The sequence below is a fragment of the Wickerhamomyces anomalus genome (assembly GCF_001661255.1).
Source record: "Wickerhamomyces anomalus NRRL Y-366-8 unplaced genomic scaffold WICANscaffold_2, whole genome shotgun sequence".
In the NCBI taxonomy this organism is placed as follows: Eukaryota; Fungi; Ascomycota; class Saccharomycetes; order Phaffomycetales; family Wickerhamomycetaceae; genus Hansenula; species Hansenula anomala.
The window spans coordinates 1,046,832-1,064,229 of record NW_017567111.1 but is presented as its reverse complement, the minus strand read 5'-3'; the positions used below and the strand labels follow the sequence as shown (position 1 = coordinate 1,064,229).

The 17,398-nt window shown below is 35.8% G+C and overlaps 6 protein-coding genes and 1 non-coding gene across 7 annotated transcripts; 2 read left to right on the top strand and 5 right to left on the bottom strand.

Annotated features, from left to right (window-relative positions):
- Positions 1-1,020: 1,020 nt before the first annotated feature.
- On the bottom strand, positions 1,021-3,878 carry WICANDRAFT_61567 (uncharacterized protein; the record flags this gene model as incomplete). The annotated part of the gene is made up of 2 exons (XM_019183198.1): positions 1,021-2,614; positions 3,034-3,878. The coding sequence occupies 2 exons, from the start codon at positions 3,876-3,878 to the stop codon at positions 1,021-1,023; spliced, it is 2,439 nt and encodes an 812-aa protein (XP_019040211.1).
- Positions 3,879-4,333: 455 nt separating this feature from the next.
- WICANDRAFT_77660 (WD40 repeat domain-containing protein) lies at positions 4,334-5,573 on the top strand (the record flags this gene model as incomplete). Its single annotated transcript, XM_019184593.1, has 2 exons — positions 4,334-5,491; positions 5,517-5,573. 2 exons carry the CDS (start codon positions 4,334-4,336, stop codon positions 5,571-5,573), a joined length of 1,215 nt encoding a protein of 404 aa, XP_019040210.1.
- A 117-nt stretch (positions 5,574-5,690) lies between these two features.
- Positions 5,691-6,949, bottom strand: WICANDRAFT_104146 (uncharacterized protein; the record flags this gene model as incomplete). The annotated part of the gene is made up of 1 exon (XM_019180399.1): positions 5,691-6,949. Exon 1 carries the CDS (start codon positions 6,915-6,917, stop codon positions 5,691-5,693), a length of 1,227 nt encoding a protein of 408 aa, XP_019040209.1. The 5' UTR covers positions 6,918-6,949.
- Positions 6,950-9,264: 2,315 nt separating this feature from the next.
- Positions 9,265-9,522, top strand: WICANDRAFT_29242 (forkhead box transcription factor; the record flags this gene model as incomplete). The annotated part of the gene is made up of 1 exon (XM_019181588.1): positions 9,265-9,522. A coding segment is annotated over one exon (258 nt), but the record flags the coding sequence as incomplete, so codon positions are not given.
- A 1,933-nt stretch (positions 9,523-11,455) lies between these two features.
- On the bottom strand, positions 11,456-11,911 carry WICANDRAFT_83270 (BUD31 family protein; the record flags this gene model as incomplete). The annotated part of the gene is made up of 1 exon (XM_019185517.1): positions 11,456-11,911. The coding sequence occupies one exon, from the start codon at positions 11,909-11,911 to the stop codon at positions 11,456-11,458; it is 456 nt and encodes a 151-aa protein (XP_019040207.1).
- A 280-nt stretch (positions 11,912-12,191) lies between these two features.
- WICANDRAFT_t32 lies at positions 12,192-12,291 on the bottom strand. The gene has a single exon. It is a non-coding gene; the product is annotated as a tRNA-Ser (tRNA).
- A 749-nt stretch (positions 12,292-13,040) lies between these two features.
- WICANDRAFT_77656 (Ytp1 family protein) lies at positions 13,041-14,936 on the bottom strand (the record flags this gene model as incomplete). The annotated part of the gene is made up of 1 exon (XM_019184592.1): positions 13,041-14,936. The coding sequence occupies one exon, from the start codon at positions 14,934-14,936 to the stop codon at positions 13,041-13,043; it is 1,896 nt and encodes a 631-aa protein (XP_019040206.1).
- Positions 14,937-17,398: the final 2,462 nt, after the last annotated feature.

Sequence of the window (17,398 nt, the reverse complement as noted above, 5' to 3'; positions counted from 1 at the left end):
GGTAATTCCAAATATCTTGAAAAAACAATCTCAACAAGTGAATATTCTTCAAGTTGAGAAAAAACACGCATCAATATTTTTATGATCCGTCCCTTTTCAAATGATTTACCTGGGAAATGGTTATATAGTTCAAGGATAATTGGAAGTTTACTCCTTATCTCTAATTCTGCCATGATCATGCCCAATTGTTCTGATGTTAGTTCTGTTTTGTGTTTGACCAAGAAAGGAACGATGTCCTGATATAATTGTTTGTGGATAAGGAGGAAAGCTGTACTAGTAATTGATTGGTTGGCTTGTGATGAGTCCATGGTGGATTGAGATAGTTCTAAAGATTTAGATTTATTTTTTGAAATTTTTCGTTTCAAACGAATAGGTATACGAACAACACCTTGAGAAATGATGGAGGTTGAAAAACTTCTAATGCCGGGGCTTTTTGACCTAGGATTGGGTATATGCCGTATAAGTAGGGAGTTTGGATATATGGTGGGCGTGGATGATGATATCGTGAATATTAGTGGACCATTTTTCAGAATTTGCAACTTTTGCAGAATTGACGACACTTGCAACTCCAGCCTAAGGCGTCGCATGGCAATATAAATGGCTCTGAATAGCTCTTAAAGTGCCCTATAGTTTGTTTGAATGGATTGATGCTTTCAGTATTTGACAAGATTGAACCATAACTTGGTTGTACTGTTGACTGTTTTCCTGTAATAATATGGCTCGATCAAAATTTATTCTTTTTGGTTAATTTAAAACCTTTACACTTGTTGGAAATCGCCCTTTTTTTCTCTCTAATTGGATTGATTCAAGTTAATACTCCAATTAAACACCCTCGATCAACCTCTATCTCTTCTTATTTTGCGTAAGCACTCGATAATGGCCCGATCTCATCGTCTTCGCTAACAAAAATTATCATCAAATTTTTCAACCAAAAACATCCTGCGATTTCCGACCTGTTCGATCGGAATTAAAAACGCCCTATAAAATCAAGAGCATTTCTACACATTATCAACAACGTTCCTATATTAAAGGTTTTGGGTTATCATAAATGCACTTGATCGTTCTGTCAGGGCCTATGGTAAAGAATATACCAGAGAGAACAACCGTTTTCAGATTTGGAAGATTTTGCTCAAAGAACTCGAGATAACCTTTGTAAAAATGTGACACACAAACGGCTAATGGTTCGAAAAAACTTTCATCAAACATACAATCATAATCATTGAAATGGTTGATGCTTTCATAACCATGGAAATCCCATGTTGTTTCACCAGGGCCAAACTTCAATACATCAAGGTCTGACTGATTCTTTAGTCTTTTCAAGAGTTCAACACCACCAATCCCAAATAATCTCGGTGCAATAACATCTCTAAAATCAGCATCTTCTTCATCATAATATTGATGATTCATCAAATAATGGTCAAATAAATTGAGGACTTCAGAACAGTATTCACATTCACACCCATTCCATAATAAATCTGAGACCAAAATCTCATAACAGGCACATGTTTGCAACAACGTTGGACTAGCCAACACTTCTAAAGATTTGAGAGTTGGCAACACTTTTTCATACAATTTTCTTCTTCTGACATAATTACCTTCAACATTGTTCTCAAGTTTCCCATCTCTTGGTGGATTATGACGAATTGAAAGGAATTTTAAACCTGGTGGTAAATGAAGTAAGAATCTGTTAATATTGACATCCCATTTTTCTGACAAGTAATGATCTCTATGAAACGTCTTTTCCTGTATGGATAATTTCTTCAAAATTGTCAACTTTGGTGCCAGATCATCAAGAAAACTATCCAAACAATCGCAGTTTTTCACTTCACACCCAATTGCCATTTCTAATTCCTCAAGGGATCCAAGGTCAACACATTCTTCTACGAATGTGATTGTAAGGTTTCTTAAAACAGCATTGTAATCATGAAGACCATGGACATGATTGAAAGCAAGTCTTTTTAATTTCAACTTTTGTAATCCAACTTCTGATAAAGTCTTTAGTATCCTCAAGGAAGCGGACTCTTCGTCAATAAGGATCAGTTCTTCAAGGTTGTTCAAAGATGGAAGAACACTTGGGAATCTCTCTTCTGTATTACTATGCAATTGAATTGTCAAGGATTTCAAATTTTTTGTTTCTTTGATTTGATCAATATCATCTGTAACGATCTTTTTTGGTGAAGTTATCGAGACGGCTTTGAGTAATGAATCTGGAACATCTAAAACTTCGATATTTTTGGCCTTATCTTCGAGTGTTTCAATTAGGTCTAACAGCTGCTCATTGCTATCTTCATAGTTGAATACTTTGTCGAGTATGATGACCTCTTTCACTAATGATGAATATTTGACGTTTTGTAAAGATTGAATTAATCTATCTAATTTGAGATGAATAATGTAGTCATTTTGGTCCTCTCTCTTGTGTAAAGACCTGTAACCTGATACAGTTGTCCAAGAACAATCAATATACCAAATATTTGAGTGATAGACAGGATCTTTTCTTATGCAAATTCTTTTGTATAGCCTTTCGAGGGACACATGATGGAGTTTCTTTGAGCATTGAGCAGTTGAACAAACATCTGATTGCGGGAGGAACGACAAAATTCTTGACAAGACAACGCTGGGAAGTTCAGTTAACATGATAAAAGGTGCAATAAAAGGATTTCTTCAGGTCTCAGATAGTGAATGGTTGCGAGATGTTGCAAATGATTGACAGAGATGAGCTTTCTCCCCCAAAAAAATCATGGACTGCTCAGTGCTCAACAAAATCGTGCGGTCACCAGATTTTTTTAGTTATCTATTTGATCTATCGTTATAATCGTCAACTACGAATTTGCACAATCCAGCCTCAAGGGAGATCTGATTAAGCAATACTGTTTTGAATAAGTATGTTTTATATTATATATTTAAAGTGGATCTGGCTTGAATGTCGCTAGATCTTGTAGATAATAATCTCTTGCTTGTATGAGCTTAAGATCATTTATACGTAGTGGCTCTGGAAGTTCTTTCCCTATACTCTTGTAGTGCTCAATCTCATACTCATAAGTTAAGACCAACACTTTCTCCACGATTGATAATACTTCATTCAATGCGTTTAGTAACGGAAGTCTCTCTATTGGTGTCAATTCATTCAATTCTCCTTCGAATTTATCATAATATTTGAAAAACGCACTTGTGAGTAAACCTGAAAATAGATCACCACTCCCTGAGAATGATGCTTTGATGGATGGTACTTTGAAATAGAAACCTTTTTTGGTTGAACTATTGATCTTTGTGGAACCAGCACTGTATAAATGGTCATCATCGTCATCAAATTGTACAGAAGTAACAACAATATTCTCTATCCCTGGATATTGATTATAGAACTCACTGATTGACTTTTTTAGTGAGGTCAAATCATTTACTTTCACCCCTGTTAACACTTCAACTTCTAACTGATTTGGTGTAACTAGGTTAACATAACCAGACTTTAACAATTCTTTATAAATCTCAATATTTCCTTCACTAACATAAATCTTCCCATTATCACCAAGAACGGGATCTAATATCCATTTTATATGATTCTTTCTGCAAATATCAATACATATCTCTCCAATGGCTTTTAACCCTTCATCATCCGGTATGTAACCAGTTAGAATGGCATCGTAATCAGTCCCTATTTCATTCAAACCTTGATATATTTCTTTCAATTCTTCAGCAGTAGATCTTGTTCCTTTGAAGCTTCCATACGCTGGATGGTTAGAGAATTGCACAGTGTTCAAAGCATCAACGTCCCAACCTCTATATTGTAGTGGAAATGTGGCTGCACTATTTCCAACGTAACCATGGACAACATGTGACTGTATAGAGAGCAGCTTATGGATTCTTTGGGACTCTTTGGTCATTATCTGATGGGTGTTAGATCTGGCTTTTATGTGATAGTGTATCAAACTTTCTTTATTGAAGGTCGACAGACGTTACAAGTGTTGACTCAGGTTCGCGAAAGGTATCATGATTTAACAGTATGCGTCAACACGGATCAAGCCTTTGAAAAACCTCAGAGTCGCTTTAAAAACACCCTGAACATTTATTTCAAGGTGAGTAAAATTACTGGCTATGAATTGATGTAAATATGGGGAAACAGATGAAGATATATAAGCTCAGAGTAACCAATTTCAAATCTGGCAGAATTACGTGTCAGTATTTGATTTCTGTAGTGGTGTTTGGATGCTGAAAAGCCACTTCATCTTGAAATTGAAGAACCCTTTGGATGAGGTTTCTTATAAGTTAGAACAACAGAGCCATTGCTACTGAATTCATCGATTATCAGCTCTGAACTACCTATTTCACAATATATAATATGGTCAAGATTGAGTCAAAGACACATGATGTCGGCTTTCCAGTTTATGGGGCCAAATTTTTTGATGATAAAACATTAGTTGTTACTGGTGGAGGAGGTGAAGGTAATAATGGTATCCCAAACAAGATCACGGTTCTAAATGTTGATTACGCCGACTCTGTTCAATTAGAATCTAAAAAGTCTTTTGAAATTGAAGGTAAAAATGATTCACCAACATGTTTGGACATAAGTGGCAATACAGTCTTGATTGGTTGTAATGAAAACTCAACAAACATTAAAAATGGACAAAACAAGCATTTACGAAAATTTAAACTCACAGACGAAAAAGAGATCACATTTGATTCTTCTGCTGATATTGAAGAAACCAAGGATCCAAATGATTACCAAAAGTTTGTCACAATTTCTAAAGACGGTTCAATTGCTGCTGTCGTTTCATCTAAAGTTCCAAGTACAATCAAGGTTATTGACCCAAAAACGTTAAAAGTGTTAGACGTCATTGATGAAAAAGATGAAATAAATGATGTTCATATCAGTCCAAACAGTAAACAAATTGCATACATTACAGACTCAAGCCTAGTTGTTGTGGAGAATAGTGAAAAACCAATACTTAAATATGATAGATTTGCTCCAACTTATTGCCTGACCAAAGTCAAATTCACAAAAGATGGTGATTTGATAGTGGCTGTTAACTTGAGAAATAAACTAGGTGTGTTGTTAGCGCATGTGATTTTTGAAGATGATGCTTTAAGAGTTAAGAAAGCTAGAGTGGTGAATAGCAAAACTCAAAAAATCACAGCATTGGATGTCAGTGACAATCTTGTTGCTGTTTCTGGTAACGATAGTTCCATTATCATTGCAGGCTTAGAACATTTTGATGTTTATAAAACATTAAAACAAGTACACACTTTTGCAATTACCAAAGTCGTATTCAGTCCAAATGGCAAATACTTGGCCAGCACTAGTGTTGCAAATACTGTTAATGTGATCAAGATTCCTGAAGATATAGCTAAATCTTACTTCTGGTTGAAATTCCATATCTTTGTTGTCTTATTTGCCCTTTTTGCTTATTATTTGGTAAACGCAATCCCACAGGAGAAATTTGATGAATTTGACAAATTAATCCATTATTTATTCGATGAGAATCCATATGATTATTATGTTAGCCCAGAAACTGGTGTTGCAGAAGAATCTGTCATCACAGAGACATTTACCGAAACAAAAGTTGTTGAGGAAACAGTGACAAGAATCAAAGAAGGTGACATTGTCGAGGTCTCTACAATTAGTTATGCAAAAAACTGAAGATGGTGACATTTATGAGGATGCTTCTAGTTTGATTTGATGTACTATACAGATAATTCTAATCTTTAAAAAACTGTTCATTTGTAGTATCAGCTTCTGAGTCATCAATAGCTTCAACTTTCTCTTCTTCAACTGATTCTTTTTTATCTTCTTCTTCCTTCCCAGTCTCAAGATTCTCATCTTTTGGTTTCTCAGATTCCTTCTTTTCCTCCGTTTTCTCCTCCGTTTTCTCCTCCTTTTTGTTCTTTAAAGCAGTTTTCTTTGCCTGTGCAATTAGTTGATTCCAACCATTTTCATCCAATTGTTTCTCACTATTGCCATTTTTAAACTTCAAAGAGTTTTCCCATTGTGCTAGTTGTTTTCTTAAAATCTTTGGGTTCTTTGGGACAACAGAGTCACAATTTGCATTCCACAATATCAAATATTCATTATATCTTTGTTCTAGTTGATTTCTAGTACCAGCCACAGGAAGTTCCAGTTTTGTCAGTTTTTGCTTTAATCCAGATGTTGATAAAGATGGATAGTCTAATTTTGTAAGCTTCTTCAAGTTTGAATTATTCTCTTTAGGTTGAAAATAAGGGGATGGTGATGCCGGGGTGGATGATTGTGTGGGTATACTTGTACTTCTCTTGCTTGGTGATGATGTTGAAGGTTGAGGTACGATGGCAACTTCCGGTTCTGGGTTTGCTAAACAAGCATCAATGTGAGTTGACTCTAAAACTTTCAGTGGTAGCAACCTGTTACATATTGGACATGTTCCTTTCTTCTCAGTCTCTGATTTGTGTTTCTTGAAAAGGCTTTCAATGCCATTTGCCTCCGACTTTCTTTTCTTTGGTTCATCTATTATTATCACATCATCATCATAATCTTCGTCTTCTTTATCCAACACCTCAATACTATTGCTGTTTGAACCCAGATCATAAGAATGCTGTATAGGTTCGTTGTTTTTGACTTTGGGTATTTCTTTGGCAATCTTGAGGTTTTCTAATAGATCATCTCTAACACTTCTATAACTAAGAACAACTTGCTCTAGTAAAACATTCCTGCTAAGATTTGATTCCCTAAGCTCTTTTGCACATATGGGGCACTTTGGGGTGTGTATAAGATATTTACGTATGCAAACTGAACAAAAAGTATGACCACAACTGGTTAACATTGGGGCTGAAAGAAATTCTTTACATATATGACATCTTAGTAATGAATCAATCTCGAACAGCTTGGGTATTTTTGTTGTTTTGAAATCCAAAGGGTCAGTAATGTTACTGAGATCTCCTAATAAGTTCATTCTTGGAAATGCTGAGGTTCTTGATGGTGGGTATGTAGGTGAGAATTTCCGAGTATTGAATGTTGGGTCTCATCGAGAGTTGTTGATGTTTGATCCATCATAAAGTTTTTTTGCCATTTACGACGCGATTGGAAATGGTTACAGACCCTGTCCGACACAATATGTAAACAGTAGACCATCCATCGCGAAATCTCGCACTTTTTTTTGGGTAGCGAGACGAGGCGCGAGACGAAACAGGAAAGTCCTCTGTTAACGAGTACGCAAACGAGTTACCAAAAAAGGTCTCTAAAACGAGGTATTTTGGCGAATTTTTCACGTGATTTACATCACGTGCACTAACTTAACTACTGTACTGTCCAATAAACCGGCCATAGTGGTTTAAACCTTTCCATAAACGAGTAATTTGACGAAATCTGAATAGTAAAAATTACCCAAAACGAGACGAAACTCGCAAAATTTTTCCGCCAAAACGAGGCCAAAACGAGACAAAAAATTGAACGATGGATGGTCTAGTAAACAGTAACAGAGACTAAAGTTCAATCCAATTATTTGAGGAAAAGATCGAAGCCCTTCCAGTTTTGTGACTTTTGTATAACTAAATGCGAAGACCCACAAAAAGACCTTGCTATTAATGTTTTCAAATCACAAATAACTATAGGGTGTGGTGATGTACATGTTGCTTCAGAATCACAGACTAGTTCGAAGATCTGAAGAGCATGTACTTGACTGAAAACTCTTTGTGCAACTTGATGAACTTGAAAGTTGACACTGAAACACTGCAACCCATTACAGAGGATCTTGAAACAAAATGTGTCTAAATCAAGTTCTTTATGGGTGAAACCTCTAGTAGGCTAGTGGGCCAGATTTCCATTATGAAAATATTTAAGGGACGCGTATCCATGAAAACTAACTCGAAAATGTCAGAAGTTGAAGCTTCACTCTAAGATTGCCTCAAATTGACAGGGTTTCGTAATTTTTTTTGAAGTTATATCTTCATTTGGGGTTTGATTTCTCTACATGTAGCACGCTTGTGATTATGGAGTCTCAAGAAAGAAAAATCCCGATTTTCAAAATGAGGAACATGTGGTGGACGCTGGATGTACGTGAACATATTGGCTTAAGCCCCTAGTTGCCCGTGTAACTATGTGCGCAGGGAATAGTTCTGGCCAATCAGACACTTTCCAGCTTCTCTTCATGCTTCAGGACGCAGATTTCACGTCTTTAGTGTTCACTCACTTGTGAAATCTGAGCGTGTCGCGTTTGTTTACTTTTCGTTACGTAAGCAGCAATAAGGAAAAAACTTCATCGCGTTTCTAGTTTCACTTCTTTTTGCCGCCTCATATACAGCTCTGCTTTCCCTTTCTTTCAAAAAGACAAACCTGTATCAATCAATCAACCCTCATCCAACAAGAACCATAGTGCCCAATATTAAGCTGACAACAAACAAAATAACACCAAAACCCTTACCGCTCTTTCTAAATCAAAGGATTATTCAACCAGGCGAGTAGAAAGCCTTCAAATAGCTGTTTTAATACACCTGTCACTTCAACTGTGCAAATATTAACACCAATTCCTTTCCTTTCAAAAGAAGCACTGGCGTTACACTACTCCCCAGGGACCAAAGAAACAACTAGCTGCTCTGGATTCTCAAAGCAAATACTTGATTCGATTTAGTCTTCATTATAAATAGGGGTTTGCTAGGTTGTGCTGTTCTTCTGCGTGGAAATCTCAATACTATACATACAAATTTTTGAAAGTAACAGATATGCAATTCAATCAAGATCTCAACTCAAATTTGATCAAGTCACTTACATCTGTTCATTTACCACCACCTCCTTCTTCTCATATGAGTCAACAGGCTCACCACCCTCAACCTCAACAACTGGGTGGAAGTTTCCAAGCAGCAGGTACAAATGAAATCATATTAGATGAAAGGGTACCATTGAAAAATGCTACAGACTTGAATATAACAACAGTTTCTGAGAATCATCCAAGGTTTTTGAAAGCTTCTAAAAGAAGAAGTAACACAACAGATGAATTATCACTGCCTTTAACCACACCTCCTCATACGGTTGGTAGAAATGAAACGCGTCCAGTTAAGAAGAATACTCAAAAGATTGATGATACCCCATTGAATACTGGTAGATCTAAAAAGCAGGTTACTACTCAAAATCCACTTTCACCTCAGTATTCATCACCATCATCAACCAATATATCTTCAGATCCAGCGGTTCCTTCAAACTCATCAACAAAAAAAGTTACAAAACCACCTCAACCAACCTTCATATCCAGACCAAAAAGCCCAGCTATTCAACAGGAAGTTTTTGAACTGCCATCTCCTAGCAAAATGCCAAAAATTGTTCATGATTCTGATGCAAAACCTCCATATTCATATGCTACATTGATTGGAATGGCAATCTTGAGAGGTGAAGATAGAAAATTGACATTATCACAAATTTATTCTTGGATATCTTCAACTTTTAAATACTACCGTCGTAATGATGTTGGTTGGCAAAACTCAATTAGACATAATTTATCATTGAATAAAGCTTTTGTTAAAACTGAAAAATCATCTGATGGGAAAGGTCATTATTGGGAAATTGTCAAAGGGTTTGAAATGCAATTTGTTAAAGGAAAATCTGGCAAAAGGTCTTTTGGTAATCTTCAATTTGAATCTGGGTTGCCAAATATTCAAATCACTACAGGTTCTTCAAGTAACACCACCACTACTACCACAACCATAACGGAGCCTGCAACCAAGCCAGTGAGCAAAGATGTGGTTACACCAGTGCAGAAATCTACAAATAAGAGATTATCATCTGATACTGCAAGTTTCAAGAAGAATAATAGAATCAATAAGAGAGATGATGATGATGATGATGATAGTGAATTTGAATCTGATGATGACGAAGGTTCAAGTGCTGATGAATTATCCAAGACTCCAAAATCACAAATAAGATCTATTGATAATGATTTAGAAGAAAGACCTTCATTAAAGAAATCACATACTGCAATTGGACTGCAAAGATTTTCATTACCAAGAGCTAAACATCTGATGGAAAGTGACGATGAAGAAGATGGTGGATATCATGAAGGTGAAGTTGAAGATGCCAAAAAGCTACCAAGAAAAAAGTTACAAACCAAATCTGTTTCTACTGGTAATGGGTCTTTGAGAAATATTCCATCTTTACAAGCTCCAGATACAACTTGGGCTGCATCAGCTAGTGGTGATCGTGTTATATTCGGTCAAATCAAACCTGATATTACTATTGAATCACCAAAGAATTTCCACCACAACAACAACATATCATTACCATTACCATATACTTCATCATTTAGTTGTAACACAAATTTTGAGTTATCACCATTAAAACGTCAAGAAACTGGACCATTATTAGAGCCATTGACACCATCATCAAGACTAACATCATTCAACACAACAACATCATCAGCAACTGCTGCCACATCAAATCCATCAAACTCACAACAACACATAAGCACATCTGCTTTGGGCCATGGCCATAATAGCATCAATCCAACAAAGACCCCACTACGCAGCACAACATCAAGCAACATCCAAAGCATAACAAATAGTGGACTGGTAAATTCTGCTCAAGCTAGTCATTTTTACAATTTTATCAAAACTCCAACAAGTAGAATGAAAACACCAAATTCAAACTCAATTGTTAGAAAATTTTGGAATTCACCTTCATTCATTGATGATTTTTATACATCTCCAAGTATTCCTAGAAACAGTGATGATGATTATCACAAAAGCTTCTTCGGATCACCAAATAAGAAAACAGAACGTAAGTCTGCCTATTTTGAAAATTCTGGAACTTATGGGTTTTCTGATTTATTTGGCGTTGATATTTGTTCAGTTGTTAAAAGAGCCGTGGAAAGTGTCAATGATGATGATAAGGAGCAAGAGAAACACAGTCTTTCTACAGTGGAACAGAATGGCTCCTCTACAGATGATGATTTTGATGGCAATACAACTGTTTGATTTAGTTTCAGTTGATGATGGTTTAGTTTTTTTTTATATTTATTTTCGAGTTGTGATTTCAAGGTAACGGTTACGAGTGTACATTAGTATTATAAAGGGGGATCAAAGATTTCATTTATTAAAGGATACTACAATTTTTTATTATATTTTTTGGGGGTTTATTTTATTTTTTTCTCTGTTCAATTTGTTCCAAGGTGTGAAATGCTGTTAGTTTTTAAATTTTTTTGTTCGTTTTATACAACCATAAGACGAGTGTATTATAGTGTTATTGTTTGTTTCTTTCACCATCTTTTAATATGATTTGATTTCAATCAGCTTTTTAATTAATGTACCGTAGAAATGTTGTAGTTAGAAAAAGTTCTGGCAAAACGAACTTATAGAAGGACCTGTACACACTATAATAACTTTCAACACGTAACAACATAGCAGGGAAGCCACAACACTAGTGGAATAGCTTAGTTGAACTATTTCATTCACTTCAAGCAATATGAGCCAAAGAAAAATGATGAATTTCCTCACCTATTGGCAGTCCTCAATCAGTACTTGCGCAACCACGACAGCCGCAATTAATACATTCACTAAACTTGACATTTTCATGTTTCTCTAGCGTAGCTCTTGGAACACGACATATACAGGTACCACCATTATTATTTTCAGATCCCTGGATACATTTAATACAGCACAAATTTTCATAACCTTGTTTTTTCCACTTGGCAATCAAATTAGCATCAATTTTCCTATTCTTCAAGCACCAATCATACAATTCTTTGGATATTAGCTTCTTCTTGTAATACATCTCATAAACATATCTCGATCTTTGATGACTCACTCTGAAAATATCCCAAAGAGCTTCACTTTTTCTACCTGATTTTGTTAAAGCTTTTGATTGAACATCTTTCATCTTATTATCAAACTCGTCCAATGTTGGCTTGATTGAGTCATACCCATCTGGTGGCTGCTTACTTCTAGAGCTCTTTATCTTAGCCATTCTATGATTATTGTCTCGTTACTCGCTTTTTAATAGTGTTTTTGTTGTGATGTTTACCTGATTTGAAGTTGTAAATGTAATTTTTTTCTTGATGGTTTGAAGCCCCGGTGGCAAAACTGACAATCAACAGGATATTTATTGAACGTAAAAAGAACATTTTTCAGGCAAAATAAAAGACAAATGTACTGGAAAAACGCAGAAAAAATTAATTCATATTCAATTATATCCACCGTTGTTCTAAATTGCAAAAAAAAGTGCAAAAACGCCAAAAACAAAGATTCGACACCAGCAGGATTTGAACCTGCGCGGGCAGAGCCCAGAAGATAACTAGTCTTTAGAAAATTTCGAGTCTTCCGCCTTAACCACTCGGCCATAGTGTCCCTAATCATCTTGAAAAAGTCCGTTGAATAGCTTAGTGGTGACAGAGCCTTTTTAGAGAAAAGACCCAAAAAATTGGGATATAACAATTTTGACAGATGTAACTGGAACCTGCGAAATATAATAGATTAAAGCACTTCTTTGACAAAGTTTGGAGAGCTCTTTGTTGATTTATGGCGTGTTTTATGCTGAAATCTGTCAAGCGTTTAAGGTCCGAGAAGAGAGACAATAATAGTAGTGGTTTTCCGTCTTGTCAAATCTTATCTGTACTGAAAGCTTCGAAGTCGAAGTTCGAGCTTCAGTTGTTTGTCCATAAACTTGAAGCCAGAATCAAAAATACTTAAGAAGCTCGATAAAATCCACTTTGCCGATGAATTCACATCGACCAGGCATATTCATGTGCATAATAAGTGTTAGATTGTTCTATGTACTACATTTAAAGGAGAGCATATTAACGCTTCAAATATATTAAACCGGCGCATACTTCTTCAAAAACATTGTTTATTAAAACATAGTAGCATTAGTACGGCTAATCATGGCAATGTGAAGATTAATCATTAAAAATTAGAGACTAATTGGCATGCTGTCTAGCTGCAAGCCAGAGTCAAACATATTAAATAAATAGGGCAAAAAAAAAGCATATAGTTCACGACGTGGTCATCATCAAACATAAGTCATTATAACAACACGTAATTGTATGATAATATAAGTGATAAAAAAAGCAGAATTAATAAAAGCGGAAATGTACCAATTAAATTTGTCTTTTGTTTTGTAACCAATGTTTCCAGATCATCAATGACATCTCCCAACCCATAACTAAGGCAACAATACCAACATTAACATTCAAGATAAACATGCTTGTCAATCCTCTGTACTCCAAGGCCTCAACAACTTGATCAGTACTTTGCATAAAGATGACACCACCACAGATTAAAGCAAAAGAAGTGATCAACTCAGTGAATGGTCTTGCTGGATTCAGATTCTTATTTGGGACTAACATCAAAAGAACAAATGTCAATAATCTAAAGAATGAACCAAATGATAACAAGTAACCCCATTGCATATGGATCATAGTGGAAACTTCAGAGGCTTGTTCATGTTGTGACATCAAAATACCTGTCCAAAAGATGGTGAAAACTGGGAAAGGGTTTGGAGAATAACCTGGAGAACCAGCATGAATAGCAGTTGGGTTAATGTTTGTGTTTACTAAAACTTGGTTGAACCTCCATTCTGATAGAATATGCTCAGTGATTAAACCACAAAGACCACTACCGATATACATGAATGCAATTGAAACATGTTGTAAATCTTTTGCAACCCATGCACCACCTGGAGAAGCCAAATGTTCCAAAAACACATTTGTGGTACCGTAAAAGAAAATTAAGAAACTTTCATAACCTTCCATAGTGATCATGCCATGAGGAGTCAATTTATACCAAATTGATCTAGTATTGACTTGATTTTTAAAGATGACAGCCTTATTCCATGCTAAACCGGATTTTGATAGGGCACCACAATAACGAGCTAATGAAAAGATACCTAAAGTAACAAATACACCACCTTTGATGAAATGTGCCAATAAGTTAAAAACTCTGTTAGCCTTGCCGAATAAATTACCGACCGCTATACCAGTTATAACATAAACGAATAAATAACCTAGCATAGGATAGTTGAAACATTTGAATAAAATGCTAATAAAGACATGAAATTTACCCGACAAATTCTGAACAACTGGAGATTGAAAAATTTTATTTAAAAAATGATCTCTTGCAAGAAAAGAAGAGTGTGATCTGAGAGGTGGTGGATTTGTATTGAACTCAACATCTTCATTACCAAGGTCTAAAGAATCTTTATCATAAAAAGGTAGATTTTGAGTTCCATTTTGATTTTCAATTGAGTCCTTGTACTTGTTTTCTCTGTCAGAATGGGAATCAATCAGAGTTGATGGTGAGTTTGAACCACCCGATGCCATTCTTTCTAAATCAACGTTAGTTCCGTTGCTAGGATCATGTCTAGAATCATTTCCTAAATCATCTAATGGAATAAACGGTTGGTTATAAGCCTCATCACCATCCAGATCAATACCAGCAGCCCATTTGGAGGCACTATAAAGAACAGCTAAACAAAAATGAGTAATCAATGCAAATAATAAGATCCATGACATTTTAGCATAAGCATTTTTTGGGTATATATCAGGTACCGAAGCACCAAACACTTTTAAACAAATCAATGAAATGACAATATTGATGAGGTTTATCAGTAAAGTTGGCAAATACCATTTTGAATTGACATTATTCAAAACCAATGAGACTGGGTAGAGAACAAAGAATGTAGCAAAAAGAGTAAAGCAATGAACCCAAAGTGCCGATTTTTTTGGTGAATCAATGGTGAAATAAGTTGTAGTATTGTAAGCTTCCCAGTAGGCTCTTTCGGCTGGGGTTAATTTGGTTTCTAAGATGGGCAACCCATGTTGATGTTTCATTTCATGAGCTACTGGTTCAATGGTTGACAAATTGCTTCCGATTGAGGTACTGATCTCAACATCGGCTTCACTTTCATCATCTGTCATCATACTGTGGTCCATGTTCATAGCGGCAACAACTGAGAGTGCAAACCACCATATAACGAGTCTTTTGGATAACTTCATCTTGATGGAAATTGTGTACTAACTGTTTGAATTGAATAATTGTTTTCTCGAGCCGCCCTTTCTAAATGTTGTTCTGATGGAATTTAAAGGTTATTCAGAACAGCGGTTAAAACTTGAAGAATTGATTGATATTGTGTCAAACCCAATGGTTTATAAGTGATTATTTGTGTCTAGTTCGAAAGAATCAGGCCACAATTGGGGGAGCTTTGATATAAAGGAGGGATCAGAGTTCTATGGTTGTACGATACTTTGAAACCGATGAGCAAAAGGTACTTTACGGATGTTTATAAACATTTTTGTTTTCTTGTGAAGATGATCTTTTTCCCGTTCGAGGGTAGACTTAAATTGTTTGCATACGCTGGCAGAAACGACATTCTTACTCATTCTACCGGTCCAGAATTACTAATGTACTACTTATTGAAGCTTCGAATTAGCACACAAACTATTTAAAGAAACAATAGGCTGTGTGAATTGGAGAGCCTAGAAGAATATCGGCAGGACCCAATTGTCTCTTTCCGATTGTTCTTGATTGTTAATGATTGTTAATTGTACCATGTTTTTAACTTTTTTTTTCAGTTTGGCTGGCAACAAAAAACTGGCATTAAAACCGCATTTCCCGTCAAAAAAATTATGAGTAAAAGTCTGTGGCCTTAACAATATGATTTTGGAGAGGATTTTTGCTAAGAATTTGCAGAGTCTGTAAGCAAAAACAGTGACATTAGTATTCGAAATTCGGAACCAAGATGGATGGTTAATTGTAATTGTGATCATGAGACCGGGTCGAATTAACGAGAAGTTGGAACAAAGTGGGACCTGACTCGTTCCGCTTGCCGGAGTTTACTGGATTTTACGCTGCATCACTTGAAAAAAATTGCAACAGTACAATATGGCAAAAACATATTTAGGCAGGTCAATTCATGATATCTAGCTGATAAAGCTACAACCCCATGGTATGATAAGCCTGTATGGCTCTCAGTTTCAAGCTTCCTATTCATTAAATTAATACCTATGTACATTTTGATGTGTTTTTTTGAATGAATTCTGCAAGCAATATGATGTACTTTCAGATCCCTTTGTTTCTTGAGGGACCCTCTTCTCAATCGGAGTAGCCTCCATTCCGAGGCGCCTGGCAGAAACCTGTGCAACTTCAAGGTTTCTAGGCGGAAACTGGCCCTGCCCACTGCCCAGCCTCCCACTAGGCACTCTATGTCTCCACCCCAGATGTCTTCCTGGGATTCCGTTGAACAATCAAAGGATATCAAAATTAAGCTCAAGCTGTAATTTTAAGATTACACCTTTCACAGATCAAACGTTGTGTACAACTTTGCACCATGATCATAAATAGCTTAACATCGTCTGAGCCTTCTTGAAGATGACGATATGACTTTATCGACAAGTTCTTAATTTAGAACGTTCATGGATATTACACTGGTAAAGAGCTGTGCAGTAGTACTAGACGTCTCTAAATTATCTTGGACAGCTATAAATAATACAATCATGATCTTACTAATGATGATAATGATTTAAAAATAGCTTTCGACGAGACTAGTTGCACATTGTGCAGGCGTAATTATTAATCAGTCAACTGTACTTGCTTGAAGTATAGGTAAGTCTATCAGTGCGAGTATTTCGATCATTCTTCAGCTACTGAGTCAGTTCTATTCAACTGAACATCCAAGTATAGAGCAGAAACCATTATTATATCATGAGTTCAGTACTCAGAAGACTGATGCTATTCTGATCTATATTGAACATGTTGTAAAAACTTCAACTAGATTTCAGAACGTCTATTAATGAAAGATAGCCATTAACAGTAACCGGGGGTCATCTTAGCACTCCCCAAATGGTCTTGCAACTTCTAATAATAGTTCCGATTATGAACATTTGCTCAAAATTCTAATTTTATACATCAAGTCTTGAAGGTTTACGAATCAATATTTGATGTGCTCCTGATTCCTGATATGTTTTAACAGAATTTGTCAGGTATTACATAACCAGAATAACCAATTATGCACAATTCATCAATACTCAACATTTCACATCAACTATAAGAAGAATCAAGAATCCACTAATTGTAACATTATATGTATATTAATAGAACATCGGAATTACCTTATATACACACAGTAGAGGATATTCTGTCAGGTTAAAACCACGAATAAAATAAAACAAGTGATCATTAAATCAACATCAACTAGAAACAATGGCTGTCACAAGAAACTCCAATAGAAGAAACACCTCTTCAACCTCTTCAACCTCTTCAACCTCTTCAACAACTAGAGTAACCAAAACCAGAAAACCAGCCAGAAAAACCAAGGCTAATCCTCGTGTTACAGCAATTGAAAACAATATTTCTGCATCACATGCTGCATCAACATCTGAAAACACACCAAACTCAACCACTTCAGAAGAAAATTTTTCAACAATGGTAGTTCAACAGTCTAGTATTATCTGCACAAATT